Raw genomic sequence first — 20,994 nt, 5'->3', positions numbered from 1 at the left:
TGGTTAATACGGGCAAGAAATGTTGAAGTAGTAAATGGTATTAGGGAATTTCGGGAAAAAAATTGAATTTTTTTAAACTTGGAAAAAGTGTAGTTTGAATTTACAGAATGGTGGAATGTGTTGAAGGTGGAATGAGTTGAATGGGTTGAAGAATTTTGGAATTGTGGAAGTTTGAAGAATGTCCCATTCATTTCAATGGGAAGTTCAGGAAAAACTAGGGAATTTCGGGAAAAGCGGGAATTTTTTTTTAAAATGGTGAAAAACTTGAATGGTTTGAATGAGTTGAAATGGTTGGTGTTGAAATTTTTCAAATCGGTAGGTAAATGTTGAAGTCGTTGAATTGAGGAATGCTATTACGGAAATCCTGGAATTGCAAGAAAACCGGAAATGTTTCCAGTTCAAAAAACAACTTTGTTTATGGTCCTGATTAAGAGGAATGTTTTGTTGGTGGAACGGTTGAAATGCGTTGAAAAATGTGGGAGGAAAAAAGGGTGGAAATAGGGCATTGGAAAAGCAGGAATTCTGGAAAATCCTGGAATTTTTTTGAACTTGGAAAAAGGGAAGTTTTAATTTCCTGAATGGTGAAATGTGTTGAAGGTGGAATGGTTTGAATAGGTCGAAAAATATGGAAATGGTGGAAGTTTGAAAAATGGCCAATTCATTTTGAAAGGGAAAAATGTCCCGGAAAACCTGGAATTCTGGGAAATCTGGGAATTTTTGGAATTTGTCAAGGGAAAGCACAATATTCCCGAATAGGCTGAACAGTTTGAAGTTGGAACGGGTTGAATCAGATGAAAAATGTGGAAGTTTGAGCGCGAAGAAGAATAAGAATAAGTTTAAATAGATTCATTGTGGTGTACAAAACCATGTGTGAATGCTTTGGAGATTGCACAGAGAAGTGAGAAACCATCATTCATTCACTCCATATTGACACCTCGGTGGTGGTAAGCTACATTTGGAGCCACAGCTGCCCTGAGGTCGACTGATAATGTCTTATGTGATCATATTACATATATATTGCTGTTGCATACATTATTATTTTACCCCCATAATAAATTATGATTACAGTGAAATTATGTTTTTTGATAGTAATCCTTTCCAAAAAGTCCGAAAAAAACCTGAATCATACGAAATCTGAAGCATTTTTTATCATAACAAATAATGCAAATCTAATTAATCTGTTTCCGGCACCTAAAAACATTAACCAAAAAAATATTTTATAGCAAAAATTATACTTGTAGATGCATAAAACAGTGTGAAACACGTTTAACTACAACATGAAATGGATACACGGCAGACGTGGGAATCTTTGGGCTCTTCACAATTCGTTTACGATTACGAATCAGGAGCTACGATTCGATTAAAAATCGATTATTGATGCATCTCTAATTTATGTACAGTATATTGATACAGTTTTACATTTATTTTTTGTTTCATTAAATAAGCGTTTATCACTTGCAACTTTAAAAAACAGTGCATTTGTAATTAGAAACCGTGTATTCATTTCCACATTTATTAAGTTAATAGAAATGTGTGAAGGAAGAACTGGAACATAGTGCCAAAAAATAAAGGAGCTGGTCGGATCTCTCGGTGAGGTGGCTCGCTGCAGTCAGCCACATTTGAAAACTGTCGGCATTACTTTATTTACAATAAATACATCGATTATTGATTATTGACCTTTACTAATCGATTTTATAATCGTCCATATCCAAATTGAGATGCATCTAAAAATCAAATCCCCCACCTCTAATATACATACAGTATGAACATTTAACACACTCGTATATTTGTACTGTATTTTCCGGACTGTAAGGCGCACTTAAAATCCTTTCATTTTCTCAAAACTCGACAGTGCGCCTTATAGCCCGGTGGGCCTAATGTACAGAATAATTTTGGTTGTGCTTACCGACCTCAAAGCTATTGTATTTGGTACATGGTGAAATGATAAGTGTGACCAGTAGATGGCAGTCACACATAAGAGATACGTGTAGACTGCATTATGTCGCAAGTAAACAACGCCAAAATTGTATATGTTCCATTGAAAATATAAAACATTACACACGGCACTCAAAAATCTATCAAATTGTTTTAGTACAATTTTGGTAAGCTATAAAGCCGCACCGCTTTATGGATTGTACTGTGCTTTACCATACGAGTATTATTATGGTTTGTGTATAAGGTAAGACATATTATCTGGCGTTTTGTTTCGCATTATTATGCAAAAGCAACTTTTCTTACCTTCTGGTACCTGCTGATCTGTATTTGGGATCTGCATAAGTCCTGAAAATTAGCGTGCGTCCGCCTTTGTAGTCCGTGCCGACACCGTAGTCGATAAGCTTCTTCTTTTTCTCTGTCTTGTTGTGGGACATTCATCCTCCGCTGTTGCCATTTCTAATATAAAGTAGTGTAAAGTTCTTACTTATATCTGTCAGTTAACTCGCCATGAAAGCGCTAAAACATACCGGTGTAGTGAGTTTACATTATTCACCCAAAGAACTTTAGTTATTAGAGTTCCGGTTGGACGGATTTTCACGCGACACATTTCCGGCGGATGAGGCGATGCTGCTCCGTTATTGATTGAAGTAAAGTCTGAATGTCATTAAAACAGTTAGCGCCATCTTTTGACAACTTCTTCCACTCCCGTCCTTGCATGCTACACCGCTACAACAAAGATGACGGAGAAAAGACGCTGCAGAAAGTGAGCCATGTAAATAAGACCGCCCACAAAACGGCGCATCCCGAAGCGACTGTCAGAAAGCGGCTTGAAGATGGTCTGTAAAACATAATCCATGCAACATTTTGACCAAAGAACCACCATTACATTACCAGTGGTCCCCAACCTTTTTGTAGCTGCGGACCGGTCAACGCTTGAAAATTTGTCCCATGGACCGGGGGGGTGTATGTTTTTTATTTGTTTTGTTTTTTGTCATAAAGAAATACAATCATGTGTGCTTGCGGAGTGTATCCCTGCAGACTGTATTGATCTATATTGATATATAATGTATATATTGTGTTTTTAATGTTGATTTAATTAAAAAATATATTTTATTTTTTTATTTTATTTTTTTTTATTTCTTGTGCGGCCCGGTACCAATCGGTCCACGGACCGGTACCGGGCTGCGGCCCGATGGTTGGGGACCACTGATGTAGACCACAAGGAAGTGTTTTACATTTAGAAAAAAAACCATAATAATATGACCCCTTTAATGCGCCTTATAATCCGGTCCGCCTTTTGTATGAAAATAGACCTGACTAGACCCGCTCATCGGCAGTGCGCCTTATAATCCGGTGTGCCCCATGGTCTGGAAAATACGGTATTCCAGTGTTTCTCACCTTCTTTATCAAAGCGTTGGTACGCACAACTTTTTTTGCCCCCGTCATTTTGGCTTTTTTAGCAGTTAGACTCCATAAAATAAATAAACAAAACACAGCGAGTGAGTCACGGAAGTGTGAAAAGCTTCTATGGAACGATACGCCTGTGTTTACCTGCTTTTGGTAATGGTAATATTCTATTTTGAACATGCATATGTAATTATGCTGTACATCACTGTTTTAACATGTCAACATGTCCGACAAGTTTAATTCAGTTTCAGTTTATTTGGAACATGCATACGATACAATGTAAACCATCACACAATGCCAGTTGTTTCATTACTGCACGTCCGAAAAGGAGTAGGAAGAAGCAGAGTTTATTTAATCTTACCCCTTTTCATACAATATCAATTTTATCCAATTTCCTTGTTCTCCGTAACAGAACAGTGAACAAATAAATAATAAATAAACAATATACCATAGTAAGCATACAAATATTAAATACATAAATAATATTTGTCTCCATAAAAAAATAGGGGGAAAAAAAGGGTTCAAGATGTTCATAATAATTCTTGTTCTGTGTACTTTGTCAACACTTGTAGTTTGAACAGTCTCTTAAACTGAATCATAGTGGTGCTTTGTTTGATTTTTTTGGTTAATCCGTTCCATAATTTAATTCCACATACTGATATGCTAAAGGTTTTAAGTGTTGTACGTGCATACACATGTTTTAAATGAGATTTTCCTCTAAGGTTGTATTTCTCCTCTTTTGTTGAGAACATTTTTTGTATATTTTCGGGTGTCAGGGTACAGTTGGCTTTGTACATAATTTTAGCTGTTTGGAAATGCACCAAATCGTTGAATTGCAATAATTCTGAGTAGGAGTAGGAAAAAGGACATCTAATTTAATCTCACTCCTTTTCCGTTTAGCAACATTTTTTCACTTCCCGTACCCGATCTGTAACAAAGATTAATTAAAATAATTGGGGCATATGAAAACCGAGTTCTGACTGTTTGCCATAAACAGATGGCCACTTCCAATAAACAGCGACACCTTAAAATATTGTTCCTTTTACGCAAACTGATAAAAGTTTGCTAATAACTCTAATTTACAATCAGGGTTTAATCATTTTGAGTGCAACTGTATTACAATAATAAACAATTTGAAGTGTTGTGAGTATTAAAGTGTGCCACTTAATAGGTCTCCGTGTCACATTTTTAGCTCCTACCGTCCAGTAATTTATTTATTTATTTCATCCCTTGTCCCGCCTCTGGCTATTTACTTCCCTCCGTCTCCTTCCTGCCCGGCTCGTTACAGGACCAAATCTGTTGTGAATTTTAATTTTGCACTTGTGCATTGTTGTTGTTGCACGTTGTTTATCACTGTCGCCATCGTCGTTAGCAGCCAACTCTCCTTTCGGCCAATCGACTGCAGTTGTTTTATGATTGCAGGACAGAAATGTGACCGCAATGCAATAAATAATGTGTGACGGAGAATATGTGTGCATTTCCAGAGGCATAACTTTTGATTCGCCTATAATGCCCTCAAGTTTGCGTGGTGATGAGCCAAAGTCTTCATTTCCCGTATAATAGAAATCAACCCAGACAGCTGATGAGGAGTTTAGCCTTTAAAGCCTGAACCACTAAACAATTGACAGGAAATTACAATTATTTGAAACTTGAGCTGTTACTGGTTCATCTAAATAAAACTTTTTTTAATTTTAATTTCTTTTTTCCAAAAATCAATTTTCATATATGGTTTTCAATTTGTATCATATTTGAGACGCCCGGTCACAACATATATTTTTTACTTTTTAGAGCAAACCAAAATATAATGCAATACTAATGCATTTCTATCAAGTTATTTCCTAAAATAAAAAGAACATTTGTCATCATCTTCCTCCCCCAGCTGCTCCAGATCACTTGAATTCCCATTCTTTATCATTTTAAAGCATCTTCGATATTGTAATTGGCATCTAAAAACCATACAAAAAGTCAACATCATTGTGTATTTTTTAGTTTTTCTCTCATAAAAATCAGAAAGCTATAATGTATTATTGCAACACACACACACCACCAAAATAGCAAATTAGATATGTATATTTTACCTCTAAATATACCATATTGTGTAATGTAGGGTTGTACGGTGTACTGGTATTGGTATAGTACCGCAATACTAATGAATCATATTTGGTATTACACCGCCTCTAAAAAGTACCGGTACTCGCCTCCATGGTGACAAAAAAAGTAAATTTCTTACAAGTGTCATCCCTGCAGGACGAGGAATAGCTAAAAATGCTTCACTACACACCGTAGCTCACCGGCGTCACCGCTAATGATGCCGTTCCTGAATGTAAAACAACGCCATGGGTGGATCTACACCTGACTTCCACTGTAATGATACCAAGTACGGGAGCGTATCTCGTCAATACTATGATTACATCGATATTTTTTAGCATCACAAAATCTATTTTAGTTTTTTTTTAATTTATATTATGTTTATAAACTCAGGAAATATGTCTCTGGACACATGAGGACTTTGAATATGACCATTGTATGATCCTGTAACTACTTGGTATCGGATTGATACCTAAATTTGTGGGATCATCCAAAACTAATGTCAAGTATCCAAACAACAGAAGAATAAGTGATTATTACATTTTAACAGAAGTGTGGATAGAACATGTTAAAAGACAAAGTAAGCAGATATTAACCGTAAATTAACAAATAGATTAATAATCCATTTTCTACCACTTGTCCTTAATAATGTTGACAAAATAATAGAATGATAAATGACACAATATGTTACTGCATATGTCAGCAGACTAATTAGGAGCCTTTGTTTGTTTACTTACTACTAAAAGACAAGTTGTCTTGTATGTTCACTATTTTATTTAAGGACAAACTTGCAATAAGAAACATATGTTTAATGTACCCTAAGATTTTTTGTTAAAATAAAGCCAATAATGCAATTTTTGTGGTCACCTTTATTTAGAAAAGTACCGAAAAGTATTGAAAAAAATGTTGGTACCGGTACCAAAATATTGGTATAAAGACAACACTAGTGTTATGCAAGTATTATATGTGTTTATTTGAAACATCTATGCAATGAAATACATAAAAAATGAAATGCCAATTGACTAATTTAGAGTTACATTACCTTCTATACCTGCTGTTTCAAATATGATACACACATTTTCAACACAGTTTTACTAAAATATATTTTATGAAATATTAAGTAATGTCAACTTGCATCAATTGATTAACTGATCATACTGATGTTTCAGTTAAAAAAAAGTATTTTTTTTCCCCTTATCGCTTTCAAATTTGGCAAAGTTTCTCTTCAAAAATCAGATGTCTCGTTTCTTCTTTGTGGCAATCTTGCAGGATCACTGGACAGTCTTCTATTAATATATATACATATATATATATATATATATATATATATATATATATATATATATATATATATATATATATATATATATATATATAGTTACTTTACAAGCAGTCGGCTTTTGCCAAATTTTTTCAGCCCAATGTGGCCCCCAAGTCAAAGATTTGGAGACCCTTGTCCTAGATGATATTAATTGGTTGGTGTTGGCATTTTTTTAATCGGTTGAGAAATGTTAATGTAGTATAGCACTTTGTAATTGAGAGTCTGCATTTTTGAATTCCTGGAATTTCGGGAAAACCGGGAATTTGTACGGGGGAGAAAAAAAAGGTACCTTTGATGTCCCAACAAAGTGGAATGTTTTGGTGGTGGAATGGTTGGAATGGGTTGACAAAACGTTTTGATACTCGAACGGTTCCAATCGAATGCGACTGTCAATAAAGATAACATGTTGTGCAGAGGTGTACTTATAACAATTTTACTGACAGTGTAGTTGCGGCAGAGACTGGGGTGAAATGTTTTCTTCCCAGGGAAGGCGTTCTAGAAAATAATTGCGAAGCTCTGTCCTAAATCTGCATTTACATCTGCATTGTTTGAATATATGTGTGTATATATATATATAGCCAAATTTGCGGCCCCCATGTCAAAAGGTTTGGACACCCCTGATGTAGGGGCCCTAAAACTTATGTATCACTTATAATACGTCTGGCGTTATAGGGTTGATAGGCATATTCTCATATTGTCTTCATTTTTGAAAAATTGAGAGATCATTTTGGTGTTTTCTTTTTTAATCACCCTGTATATATATATATATATATATATATATATATATATATATATATATATATATATATATATATATATATATATATATATATATATATATACACTACCGTTCAAAAGTTTGGGGTCACCCAAACAATTTTGTGGAATAGCCTTCATTTCTAAGAACAAGAATAGACTGTCGAGTTTCAGATGAAAGTTCTCTTTTTCTGGCCATTTTGAGCGTTTAATTGACCCCACAAATGTGATGCTCCAGAAACTCAATTTGCTCAAAGGAAGGTCAGTTTTGTAGCTTCTGTAACGAGCTAAACTGTTTTCAGATGTGTGTACATGATTGCACAAGGGTTTTCTAATCATCAATTAGCCTTCTGAGCCAATGAGCAAACACATTGTACCATTAGAACACTGGAGTGATAGTTGCTGGAAATGGGCCTCTATACACCTATGTAGATATTGCACCAAAAACCAGACATTTGCAGCTAGAATAGTCATTTACCACATTAGCAATGTATAGAGTGTATTTCTTTTAAGTTAAGACTAGTTTAAAGTTATCTTCATTGAAAAGTACAGTGCTTTTCCTTCAAAAATAAGGACATTTCAATGTGACCCCAGACTTTTGAATGGTAGTGTATATATATATATATATATATATATATATATATATATATATATATATATATATATATATATATATATATATATATACGTTAGGTCAGGAAAAAACACAAGAGAATATATCATCCCTACAAGCCTGTTTCGCAGGTTTTCCTGACCTAACGTATATTCCGCTCTATCCCGGTATTGAGCACTGTATAACGGATAAACCACAGAAACCTTGACTATATATACATAATATATATATATATATATATATATATATATATATATATATATATATATATATATATATATATATATATATATATATATATATATATATATATATATATATATACATACTATATATGTATATATTTTTTTACATATATATATATATATATATATACACACACATATATATAAAAAAAAATATATATATATATATATATATATATATATATATATATATATATATATATATATATATATATATATATATATATATATATATATATATATATATATATATATATATATATAGAGAGATTCCCTAAAACTTATGTATCACTTATGATACGTCTGCCGTTATAGGGTTAATAGGCACAGCCACAGGAGGCACTAATGGAGGTTTTCAAGCCAATTTAGCAATCTGGTGTCATGATATTAAATCAATATTTTGTGGCAAAGTGTCACTCAGACACATTGACAGTAAAATGTCACGCTCATTTCCTGTTTGTTGTCTTTTTTTCCCCTTTCCGCAGATGGCCTACGTGGGCTACCTGATGTTGTTCAACTACATTGTCCTGGTCAAGATGGACCTGTGGCCCTCCACTCAGGAGTGGATCGTCATCGCGTACATCTTCACCAACGGCATTGAGAAGATGAGAGAGGTACGACGGGGCCGAGCACTGCTGGCGTGCACACGAGGATGTTCTTTTTTGCCCACTGAAATGGTGACACACTTGTCACCATGCGGGGGTGCGCAGGCTTAAATGGGAACTGGGAACTTTTTTTTCCGAATTTTGTCTATCATTTACAATCCTTTTGTAAGAAGAACCGGCGTTTTTTTAAATTATTTTTTAATGTATTCTAACTCATAAAATATGGCAAGTAGGAGGTGGCTAACGATGCAGCTAATTGGAGTACATCATTGCACCCATTAAGTCCTCTAAAAAAACTTTCAAAAACCGCCAACAATACTCCATTTACATGGACCTGAATATTAACCGAGTATTAGCTATATTGCTATTATAAGCGCTAACGCAGACAAAATACTTTTTGCCGCTCCGTGATCACAGAGGGCTAACTAGCTTTTGCTGCTATATTGACATACTGAGCTGCTGCAACGCCTCTGAGTTGGTGAAAGTTCATTCTTGCTTATACAAACCCTGTTTCCATATGAGTAGGGAAATTGTGTTAGATGTAAATATAAACGGAATACAATGATTTGCAAATCATTGTATTCCGTTTATATTTACATCTAACACAATTTCCCAACTCATATGGAAACGGGGTTTGTAAATCATGCCTCTCACCTGGATAGTAGAAGGTAGACCGAGAAGTCGGTCAACTTTGACATCCAACTTATATCCGAAAATAACGAGAATGGCACGAAAAATGCTCGTTTGCGGCACTTTTTTAAAACTCAGAGTGGTTATTGATTAATTCTTCATCCAAACGGGAAGATATAAACATCCCAGTGAGAGCAGACATTGTTCAGCAAGTGAGGTAACACTTAGTATGGGGAACATATTCACCATTAATTAGTTGCTTATTAAAGTAACAAAGACTTAATTTAGAGTTAATTGGACACTAGGGGAACATATAAGGGTTAGGGTTTGGGTTAAGGTTAGGGTTAGGGTTACTAATAAGCAATAATTCTGAGGTTATTGAGGGAAGACTCTTAGTTAATGGCTTACTGGTTGTATAATAAGACCATGCAGAATAAGGCATTAATAAGTACTTAATAATGACTAATTAAGAGTCAATATGTTACTAATTTGTATTTTAATAAGCAACTAATTAATGGTGCATATGTGTTCCCCATACTAAAGTGTAACCGCAAGTGATTGTTTTATTACGTTGATAGTTTGCACTTCTTGTTTAGCACTTAGCAATACTGCTACACGAGGATCTGTTCAGCACACCGCTTCTAAAACTTGTAAATCAACCTCCCTATATTCAGGTTCAAAAATATACGTTTCTGAAACATCATTTGTCCCAAAGTAGTCGTCGTTGTCTCTCATGAAGTCTCATTGTCTGTTTAAAATGAGCAAAATACGTAAATATAACATGTTATTTTGAATGTGACGGATACTACATAACATATATACTTATAGTGTGTATAAAAACGTTGATGGAGGTTTTCTGATGTTTTCAGAGAGCTTTATCGGTGGAATAAAGCGATTCCTGTTACCCGCATTGTTGGCTGACTTTTGCTAGTGTTTATTTACGATTTAGAATGCATAAAAGAAGAACAAAATGTGTTCTTGTCTCACAAAAAGATTATGAAGGATAGTCAAAAGGCCCAAAAAAAGTGCAGTTCCCCTTTACCATGGCATCTACTACTATGTATCATGGTAAATAGTAGAAACAAGAGAACAGTGGGGTCAGAGGGCAATCGAGGACAGGTGTCAAAATACAAAAATCAGAGTACAGAGGAAATCGAACAATGTGGGCAACAATGCGAGGCCATCCTGCCTCAGCTTGTGGTAATGTTTGTGTTGTCGGCGTGTGAAACGCTCTCATCATTGTGTCACATCAAGCTCTGGTGAACTCAAAAGGTGAACTCACACTGCCCTCTAAAGGCAGTCCAACAGTAATGCAAGCCCATCCACTTGTTCTTTACATTAGGTACACCTGCACCATCCCAATACAACACAATCCTATAATTGGATTGCAGTGTTGTACAACTTACATGTGTTTTCTAATATTAAAATAAGGCGCCTTGTTTGAAAGTGCAAGTTGAGGACTCAAACAGATTTTGAAATAAAATGGGAAATAATCAGTCCCAGGGTCAAACTATCCCCGTTGTGTTTTGCTCAGGAGAGAACACACAGAAGCAAATACAAATAATAACAGAAGAAATGAACCAATTAAAAAGAAGGTCTGATAAAAGAATAGATTGTCTTTGAATCTCAGTAAAACTAAAATAATGTTATTTGGTAATCGTAGGAGGGAAAGTCAAACACGAATAGACGGATTAGATATTGAAAGGGTAAAAGAAACCACATTTCGGGTGTAATAACAGATGATAAAATGAACTGTAAATGTCATGTACAAATATACATGATAAAGGGGCAAGTACGGTAATATTTCAATAATGAATTAAGCAAAAAATGTTCTTGATTTAAGTACTTTATATTCTGTACTGCTCGCTAGTGTTACCATATGTGAGTGATTGTGCAGAAATATGGGCAAATAACTACAAAAATCATTCACTAACCATCTTACAAATACGATCAGTTAGAATAATACATAATGTTGCACATAGAAAACATATACAAACGCTTTATTTAATATTGAAATTTAATGATTTGGTGAATTTGCAAACAGCTTAAATTATGTGCAAAGCAAATTATATCCTGCTACCCAAGAATGTACAAGAATCATTCTCAAGAAAAGAGGAGAAACATCTAACTGAAAACATTTGGATGCATATTAGTATGTGGAGTTAAATTATGGAATGGAAACAATGTACTAGGGTTGTACGGTATAGTATATACCGGTATTGGTATAGTACCGCGATACTAATGAATCATATTCGGTACTATACTGCCTCTGAAAAGTACCGAACCCGCACCCCCCCGCGCCCCCGTCGTCGTCACGTTCAGTCATTGCTGGTTTACGGGCAGAGGAGCATGTTCGGCAGCGCACAATCACGGAGTACTTACAAGCAGACACAGTGTGTAGACAGAAAAGGGAGAATGGACGCATTTTGGCTTAAAAAGTAAAGATAAAGGTGAAGTTATAACACTGAAACGCCCCCAGGAAGAGGTGCTTTAAGACATGGCTAGCTAGCTAGCGGCTAACATCCATCTGCAGTCTGCAGTGTTGTAGCTACTTCTAAATCACTAATCCTCGCCTCCATGGCGACAAATAAAGTAAGTTTCTTACAAGTATCATCCCTGCAGGACGAGGAATAGCTAAACATGCTTCACTACACACCGAAGCTCACTGGCGTCAAAACGTAAACAAACGGCACTGGTGGATCTAAACCTGACATCCACTGTAATGATACCAAGTACAATAGCGTATCTAGTCGATGCTACTATGATTGCGTCGATATTTTTTGTCATCACAACATCTTCTTTCGTTTTTTAAAAATTCATATTATATTTATAAACTCAGGAAATATGTCCCTGGACACATGAGGACTTTGAATATGACCAATGTATGATCCTGTAACTACTTGGTATCAGATTGATACCCACATTTGTGGAATCATCCAAAATTAATGTAAAGTATCCAAACAACAGAAGAATAAATTAATATTACATTTCAACAGAAATGTAGATAGAACATGTTAAAACAGAAAATAAGCAGATATTAACAGTAAATGAACAAGTAGATTAATAGTTAATTTTTCTACCGCTCGTCCTTAATAATTTTGACAAAATAATAGAATGGAAAATGACACAATATGTTACTGAATATTAGGAGCCTTTGTTTGCTTACTTACTAATAAAAGACAAGTTGTCTTGTATGTTCACTATTTTATTTAAGGACACAATTGCAATAAGAATGTTTAATGTACCCTAGATTTTTTGTTAAAATAAAGCCAATAATGCAATTTTTTGTGGTCCCCTTTATTTAAAACAGTACCGAAAAGTATCGGAATAGTTTTGGTACCGGTACCGGTACCAAAATATTGGTATCGGGACAACACTACAATGTACTAATATGATCCAGTTTTTAAAAAATGTTTAAAGTTGTTGCAAAACGTTATTGAAAAATTAGAATATCTTATGTATCTGATTATGTGAATTACAACTTGTTTAACTATTTAATGAGAACTTTATTATTTCTTATTTAATTATGATCAAACGCGGTACGCCACTCTTTGGACTTTATTTAGTGCGAGCTGTCACTTGTGAGTCGAAAGCAGCCTTTCCTGATGAAGTTTGGCGCCACAATGTCAAATAACACCGCAGTCAATCAGTTGTATCGTGTGTGTTTTTTTCCTCTTAAAGTGACACACACGTCGATGCATGAGGGGACAGGGTATGACTCCTTGTGTTACATAAAGCAGCCATGTTTCATTTGACCTATCACTAATTCCTACTTGTACTTTTTAGTCCTCTGGGGTAGGGTTCTCTACCTTTTCCACTCCAGAGACGGATTGGGGACCCTCAATTTATATATTTTGTTTTAAAATGGTGTTTTTCATGAAAACTGTTCTAAAAGTACCCTGTTATTGTGCAATAGTATGTTTGAATTATATAGTATAGCCCGGCTAATATGTGGCTGGCAACTAGTGTGCTATTTGCTAGCTGTAATATAGGGGCGCTAATCACTTGGTGGCAACTAGCGTTCTAATTGCCAGCTGGCAGTGAGTGCTGCTAATCGCTCGGTGGCAAGAAAAACACAAATTGCTAGTTATCTTACATGAATATAATATAAGTTTTCATGTTTATATTCACTGCAACTACACTACAGTGTGTTGGATCAATGTTGTTGTATCTTTAAAGACATTTAATGTTGTGGAAAAATTGCACAGGGGATATATATATATATATATATATATATATATATATATATATATATATATATATATATATATATATATATATATATATATATATATATAATTATTATATTTTTTTTTTAGATTTGTGGAGAAATTGCACAGGAAATATAAAATTAAAAACATTTAAAAATATATATATATATATACTGTATATAGGGTGATTTAAAAAAAATACGCCAAAATGTTCACTCGATATTTCAAAAGTGAAGACAATATGAGAATTCCTCTCAAACGCGCCCCAGGATGTCACGATGCATCGTGTTGATTGCTGCTGTTAGTCGCCATTTTGAGGGTAAATAAACACGCGGTCTACCTACAATTGAACATTGCCGAAAGGATTACATTACCACAACGGTGAAATTGTAACACAATAAAAGTTTGATAACTCTTGTATCAAATGACCATCGATTCAGTCTATTACAATGCTTTAGAACTGAACCACCCTGTGTGTGTATATATATATATATATATATATATATCCATCCATCCATCCATCCATTTTCTACCGCTTTTTCCCTTCGGGGTTGCGGATATATATATATATATATATATATATATATATATATATATATATATATATATATATATATATATATATATATATATATATATATATATATATATATATATATATATATATATATATATATATATATATATATATATATATATATATATACATATTGTGGAAAAATTGCACAGGGAATATAAATAATGTAATAAAATAATGTAAAACATTTTTTTGTTTTGTTTTTCATCTTAAAAAAATATTTTTTTACTTGTTTTGCTTAAATCCCCAAAAATTTAAATTAAAAACATGTACTTTAACATTTACTTTATGGACGATAACTCATTCATTGTTTAAAAAAAACCTTTAAAGGCGTTTAAAGTTGTGGAAAAATTGCACATGGAATATAAATAAAAATATATATTTATATGTTTATATATATATTTAAATATGTATATATATATATATATATATATATATATATATATATATATATATATATATATATATTTATATATATATATATATATATATATATATATATATATATATATATATATATATATATATATATATATATATATATATATATATATATATATACATACATACATGTAAAAAATGCACAGGGAATATAAAAATAATGTATAAAAATATATATTTGTTGTTTTTCATAGCAAAAAAAAATACTTTTTTACTTGTTTTGCTCAAATCCCCAAAAATTGTAATTACAAAATGTACTGCAGCTTTCTAACATTAACTTTATTGACAGGATCAGGATCAGGATGCTTTATTATTGTCCATTCTTTAACATGTACAAGACACATGAGACGATAACTCATGTTATACAATTCATTGTCTAAAAAAAACCCTGACATACATAGACCAAATATATATTCACATTGTTAAAATAAAAATTAAAACATGATATGATTTCTATTTTTTTCAAGACGGAAATTCATACAGAGATATGAGCAAAAAAAAGTAAATCCAAAATAATTGTATTCACTCTAAACTCCCTGAGACTTTTTCATCCTAGCGCGACTTACCTGGTAATTATTTCCCAGTTTATTGTTGAGAAGAATTTGAAATAAAAGTATAAAAATTGAACACTCGGAGTAAAACAACCCAAGTTATGGCCAAAAATAGAGCGACAATTTACCTGAAAGGACTGAGAAAGTCTTGTGGAGGTGTACCTAATGTTGTGGCCTCTCCTAATCCCATTCCAGTCTTGCGATAACCGATTGACCTGTCGTTTTTCTCACCATATCCTCTTCAGGTGTCCTGTTCTGTTCTAATTCCTCTCCAACGCTCCCTCTAGATCCTTATGTCAGAGCCGGGAAAGTTGTTACAGAAGGTCAAGGTGTGGCTTCAGGAGTATTGGAACATCACAGACCTCATGGCCATCCTCATATTTTCTGTCGGCATGGTTCTGCGTCTCCAGGAGCCTCCGCTCATGAGCTATGGACGGGTCATCTATTGCGTCAACATCATCTACTGGTACATCCGGCTGCTCGACATCTTTGGTGTCAACAAGTACCTGGGGCCCTATGTCATGATGATTGGCAAGATGGTGAGATGTGGCTGGCGCACGGTCTTCTTTTTTACAGTAAACGGTTCCCGCAGGCTCACCGGGAATAGGTTTTTGGTTTGTGCAGCGTGTTCGAGGTTCCTGGAACACACTTTTCCAATTAGAGGTTGACCAAAGCTGCACGTGTGGGATGTTTGCTTGTCTTTTAAGGTGATTACCGCGCCCACAAGCTTTCTCTGATCACAGAATGGGTAATTAAAGGTTGAGATTCGTAGGTGATGACTTTGTCTGTCATGCTGTTGCCAGGAAAGCTTCAGTGAAGCAGCTCCGATACAACAGATGCGCAAATGCAAATGAGGTGCTTGATGAAGCCATAATTAACCTGACACACCAGATGGGTTTTTAGAAACCAGAGAGTAGGATGGCTTTTTGAAAAAGGCAGACCCCAGGAAGCATTGTGCTCGTCATGTCTGTCATGGTCCAGTCCGATTAACGAGTAGAAGAGTAAACTTCATGTTTACTTTGACACAGAGCGAGTGTTTGCGATGATTAAAAGAGGGCATCCTTTCCGATTAAATGCTGTCCTTGCTCCTCGTTTTCTAAGGACGACTTTGTCCTTAACATATGAATCCAAAATCTTATTATACACTCTTAACTTCCTGAAGGACTTTTTTGTTCTTGAATTAGCGTACTTTCCGGACCGTACAGTGCGGTATATAAGCCGCACCCACTACATTTTAGAAGAAACAATTTGTTTTTCATATATTAGCCGCAATGGACTATAAGTCGCAGATATATATGTTGTGAAATAAGTTATTTACAAAGAAAGATTCTGTAAATGTACCTTCATTTTTTCCGATCAGTGTCTGTAACACGACAGTAAAACGGCTGATCAAACAAAACAGAAGTCATCTCCATGGACCCACTAGCTGCGGAAGCTAGCTCTCCAATCAGCTAAACAGACTCAATAACTCCTCGGTGACATTTTGGTGAATTTACTGAGGAATTTGTGAGACTGAAACAATACAAAAAGAATGCCGTTGTAAGTTAATAATACTAACACAGACACTTGTAAAGGTGTTAGCATATGAGCTAATGCTAACGACGCTAGCTTCATTACATTACGCACGTACTAATATGCATGAAAACACTCCTACAGACATCACACGTGGGACGGTTTCGTTAGTAAGAATTGTTTTAGGTATATTGTAAAACTTACAAACGTTGCTTGGAGTGATGACTGAAGAATCCATACGCTACAGACGGCTAGAAGACTGAACGGCAAAAAATAAATAAAAACACTACGGGTAAATGGAAGGACACTGCAGCACATGCAGTGAGCAATTCCGTCCGAAAGATGGCGCCATAGTACAAACAAAACACCTTCTCATTGTTTTTGCTTGTTTTTCGCAGTACATGTATATTTTTTGGTCAAAATAGAAAAAAATAATAAAGTACTTTTTTGACGCGTATTATTTCCTGGCCTATTAAAATGTGAAGGGCCACGTATGGCCCCTGGGCTTTGAGTTTTACACGTGTGGTTTAAGCCGTCCACGCGCTGAGGACAGAGTTTTGAAAATGTTCACCTTGGTCTTTGTTTTCAAATAGTCATGAAGCGAAAACACGTATAAAAGTATACATTTACGTATAGTATCTTTGTTCGTGTGGACATGGCCTCAGGCTGAATTGTGCTCTCGCGTCACGCGGCGTACGTCTTCTCTTGATTTGTTCACAGCTCTCCTTTCAGAGGGCTGAGGCGTGACTCGCAGTTCTCTTCCAAAACGCTAGAGGGCAGTGTTTTCCTGAGTGAGCAACCGCAACTCTTGTTGACTCGCTGTTAGCGTCCTGTGTGTAGTCCTCGTAAACCATGGCGACGTGCTTCCGATACGTACCACTGTGTTGCAACGGGGGATGGGTACCATTCACATTCAAACCGATACGGTAGCTCGTACCAATTTCCGGTGCTTTTGTGTGTGTTACTGAATATTATTATTATAATTTCTAATCTAATTTTTATTTTCAACTTTTAAACATGAGCTGATTGTTAGTTGTTATATCTTGTTGTATTTACTACACGAGTATCATTCACAGGTATGACACAAAGTTGCAAATGCAGTTGCAAGTGTACAGCTAACGGTGTGTTGGTCTGTTGCGCCCTACAAAATGTTAATAATATAGGTATTGTTCTTACCATCATCAAACTTTATTGCAGACTCCAACGTCCAAGTAGACATACAATCACATACAGTACATAAAACAAACAAAATACAGTATAAAAGGCATTATCACACAATATTAAAAACAGTGCTTGTGCATGTTTAGTAAAAGGCATCTAATAAATAAATAAAAGCAGCAATAAATAAAATTAAAAAAGTAAAAATAAATATATAAATATATATATATATATATATATATATATATATATATATATATATATATATATATATATATATATATATATATATATATATATATATATATATATATATATACTTTAAAAATGCATCAGCTGTTTGATTGTAGCGTGCATCTTAGTTGTAGTTTTCATTAACAAATTTGGAGATGTTGAAATCGCCATGTCAAGTTGCTAATGCTAATCAGTAGCATGTCAATGGCAAAGCCAATGGATATTAGCATCAAGCTAGCGCATTTGTGGAAAAGTGTAGCCTTGCTTTACTTGGGTTGGGTTTTTTTTTGAGTCAATTTATTTTTTGGGGCATTAAAAATTGCCACATTACCTCGAGGTAGTTTGGCCGAGTCGGCTCTCAGTGCTGATGATTTGTTCGGCAAGTGCCGAAGTGCGAAGAGTCGACGTCACGCGCAACCCAGGTACCGTAACAATGAGTGAGTGAGTCGTCTAGCGGAATTCGATCGGTGCCAAAAAAGTGACTTGGCACCCATCCCCCGTTGCAAAAATTCACGGTTCCATTGGTTGTCATCACACTGTGCCATACGTCAAAATGAACTATAGGCTAAGATCCTCATGGTGGTTTTAAGGATCTACAGTAGAAAGGCTACTCGAAGATCCTTGATACGACAGGATGGTTTGTTTTTTAGAGAACGAGCTTGTTGAACTGTTGTCATCCACTGGATTTGGTCCTCAGGCTGTAGTTTTTGATGATGCTTGGTTGAAAAATGACTCTCATCTCTACTCGAGCGATTGTCTTCCTCCGCTAACTCCCCTCTTCACCCTTCTGTCAGATGATCGACATGATGTACTTTGTCATCATCATGTTGGTGGTGCTCATGAGCTTCGGGGTGGCCCGGCAGGCCATCCTCAACCCCAACGAAGATCCATCTTGGATGCTGGCAAGGAACATCTTCTTCATGCCTTACTGGATGATCTACGGAGAGGTCTTTGCGGACCAGATTGACCGTAAGTTCAGGGGACAACAGCCGTTGAAGTCAAATCGGAATTGTTGGAAATGTTTTGTTGGCGCACGGACAGTGGGCGCGATGCGTTATTCACAGGGAATCGATATTGGCGCACCAGATTTGGCTACCAGCTCATTTCCACCACCTAATATACAAATGACACAACTACTAAAAAAATAACTAAATGACGTTTTGTAAAATAACATACATGTAGTACCTCAACTTACGAGTTTATTTGGTTCTTTGACGCAGCGTTTAACTCGAAACACTTGTCTCTCAAATCACAAGCTAATATTCAAAATTAACCTATTTTCCGGACTACCGTATTTTTCGGACTATAAGTCGCAGTTTTTTTCATAGTTTGGCCGGGGGTGCGACTTATACTCAGGAGCGACTTATGTGTGAAATTATTAAGACATTACCGTAAAATATCAAATAATATTATTTAGCTCATTCACGTAAGAGACTAGACGTACAAGATTTCATGGGATTTAGCAATTAGGAGTGACAGATTGTTTGGTAAACGTATAGCATGTTCTATATGTTATAGTTATTTGAATGACTCTTACCATAATATGTTACGTTAACATACCAGGCACGTTCTCAGTTGGTTATTTATGCCTCATATAACGTACACTTATTCAGCCTGTTGTTCACTATTCTTTATTTATTTTAAATTGCCTTTCAAATGTCTATTCTTGGTGTTGGGTTTTATCAAATAAATTTCCCCAAAAAATGCGACTTATACTCCAGTGCGACTTATATATATTTTATTTCTTCTTTATTATGCATTTTCAGCCAGTGCGACTTATACTCCGGAGCGACTTATACTCCGAAAAATACGGTATATAGAGCACACCGGTATATAAGCCGCAGCCGCTAAATTTGGGATACAAAAAACAGTTTTCCATATTTTAGCCGCACTGGACTATAAGTCGCAGATATATACATTGGGAAATTAGTTTTTACACAGAAATGTTTAGTAATATTTGCATACCTTAATTGTTTCCAAACTGTCTGTAACACAGCAGTAAAACGGCTGATCAGACAAAACAGAAGTCATCGTCATGGACCCACTAGCTGCGGAAGTTAGCTCTCCAGTCAGCTAAACCAGGGGTCCCCAAACTTTTTGACTCGGGTGCCGCATTGGGTTAAAATAATTTGGCCGGGGGCCGGGCTGTATATATATATATATATATATATATATATATATATATATATATATATATATATATATATATATATATATATATATATATATATATATATATATACATATGATTGGCAACACTAAATTGGCCCTAGTGTTTGAATGAGAGTGTGAATGTTGTCTGTCTCTGTGTTGGCCCTGCGATGAGGTGGCGACTTGTCCAGGGTGTACCCCGCCTTCTGCCCGATTGCAGCTGAGCTAGGCTCCAGCACCCCCCGCGACCCCGAAGGGAATAAGCGGTAGAAAATGGATGGATGGATGGATAATATATATTATTCCTCGCCCACTAATTGACTGAAAGAGCGCGCATTTGCCACGTGCTCGCAAGTGCGATGATGTCACGTTATCGATGGGAAAATGCATTTGTAGACAATATGATTTGCTTGAGTGGCTCGGAGACATCAAGAGTAACAAGCGGTAGAAAATGGATTAGAAAGGAGAGATTTAAAAAAAAAAAAAATTAAAATTTAGTATTTTTTTAAACTTGGGACTTCCCGAGGGCTATATTTTGGACGCTGGCGGGTCGTAGCTT

The 20,994-nt window shown here is 35.3% G+C and overlaps 1 protein-coding gene across 8 annotated transcripts in view; it reads left to right on the top strand.

The window, feature by feature from the left end:
* Nucleotides 1-20,994, top strand: part of trpm3 (transient receptor potential cation channel, subfamily M, member 3) — a 514,307-nt gene that overhangs the window by 462,236 nt on the left and 31,077 nt on the right. For all 8 annotated transcript variants that reach the window (XM_062025461.1, XM_062025459.1, XM_062025460.1 and 5 more), the window contains 3 exons: nt 8,851-8,979; nt 15,668-15,919; nt 19,079-19,253. In XM_062025461.1, coding sequence (XP_061881445.1) covers nt 8,851-8,979; nt 15,668-15,919; nt 19,079-19,253 — 556 coding nt within the window. The remainder of the gene's footprint in view (nt 1-8,850; nt 8,980-15,667; nt 15,920-19,078; nt 19,254-20,994) is intronic.

The sequence above is a fragment of the Entelurus aequoreus genome, linkage group LG17 (assembly GCF_033978785.1).
Source record: "Entelurus aequoreus isolate RoL-2023_Sb linkage group LG17, RoL_Eaeq_v1.1, whole genome shotgun sequence".
Lineage (NCBI taxonomy): Eukaryota > Metazoa > Chordata > Actinopteri > Syngnathiformes > Syngnathidae > Entelurus > Entelurus aequoreus.
The sequence above is the reverse complement of the archived record's forward strand: the minus strand, read 5'-3'. Positions and strand labels throughout refer to the sequence as shown.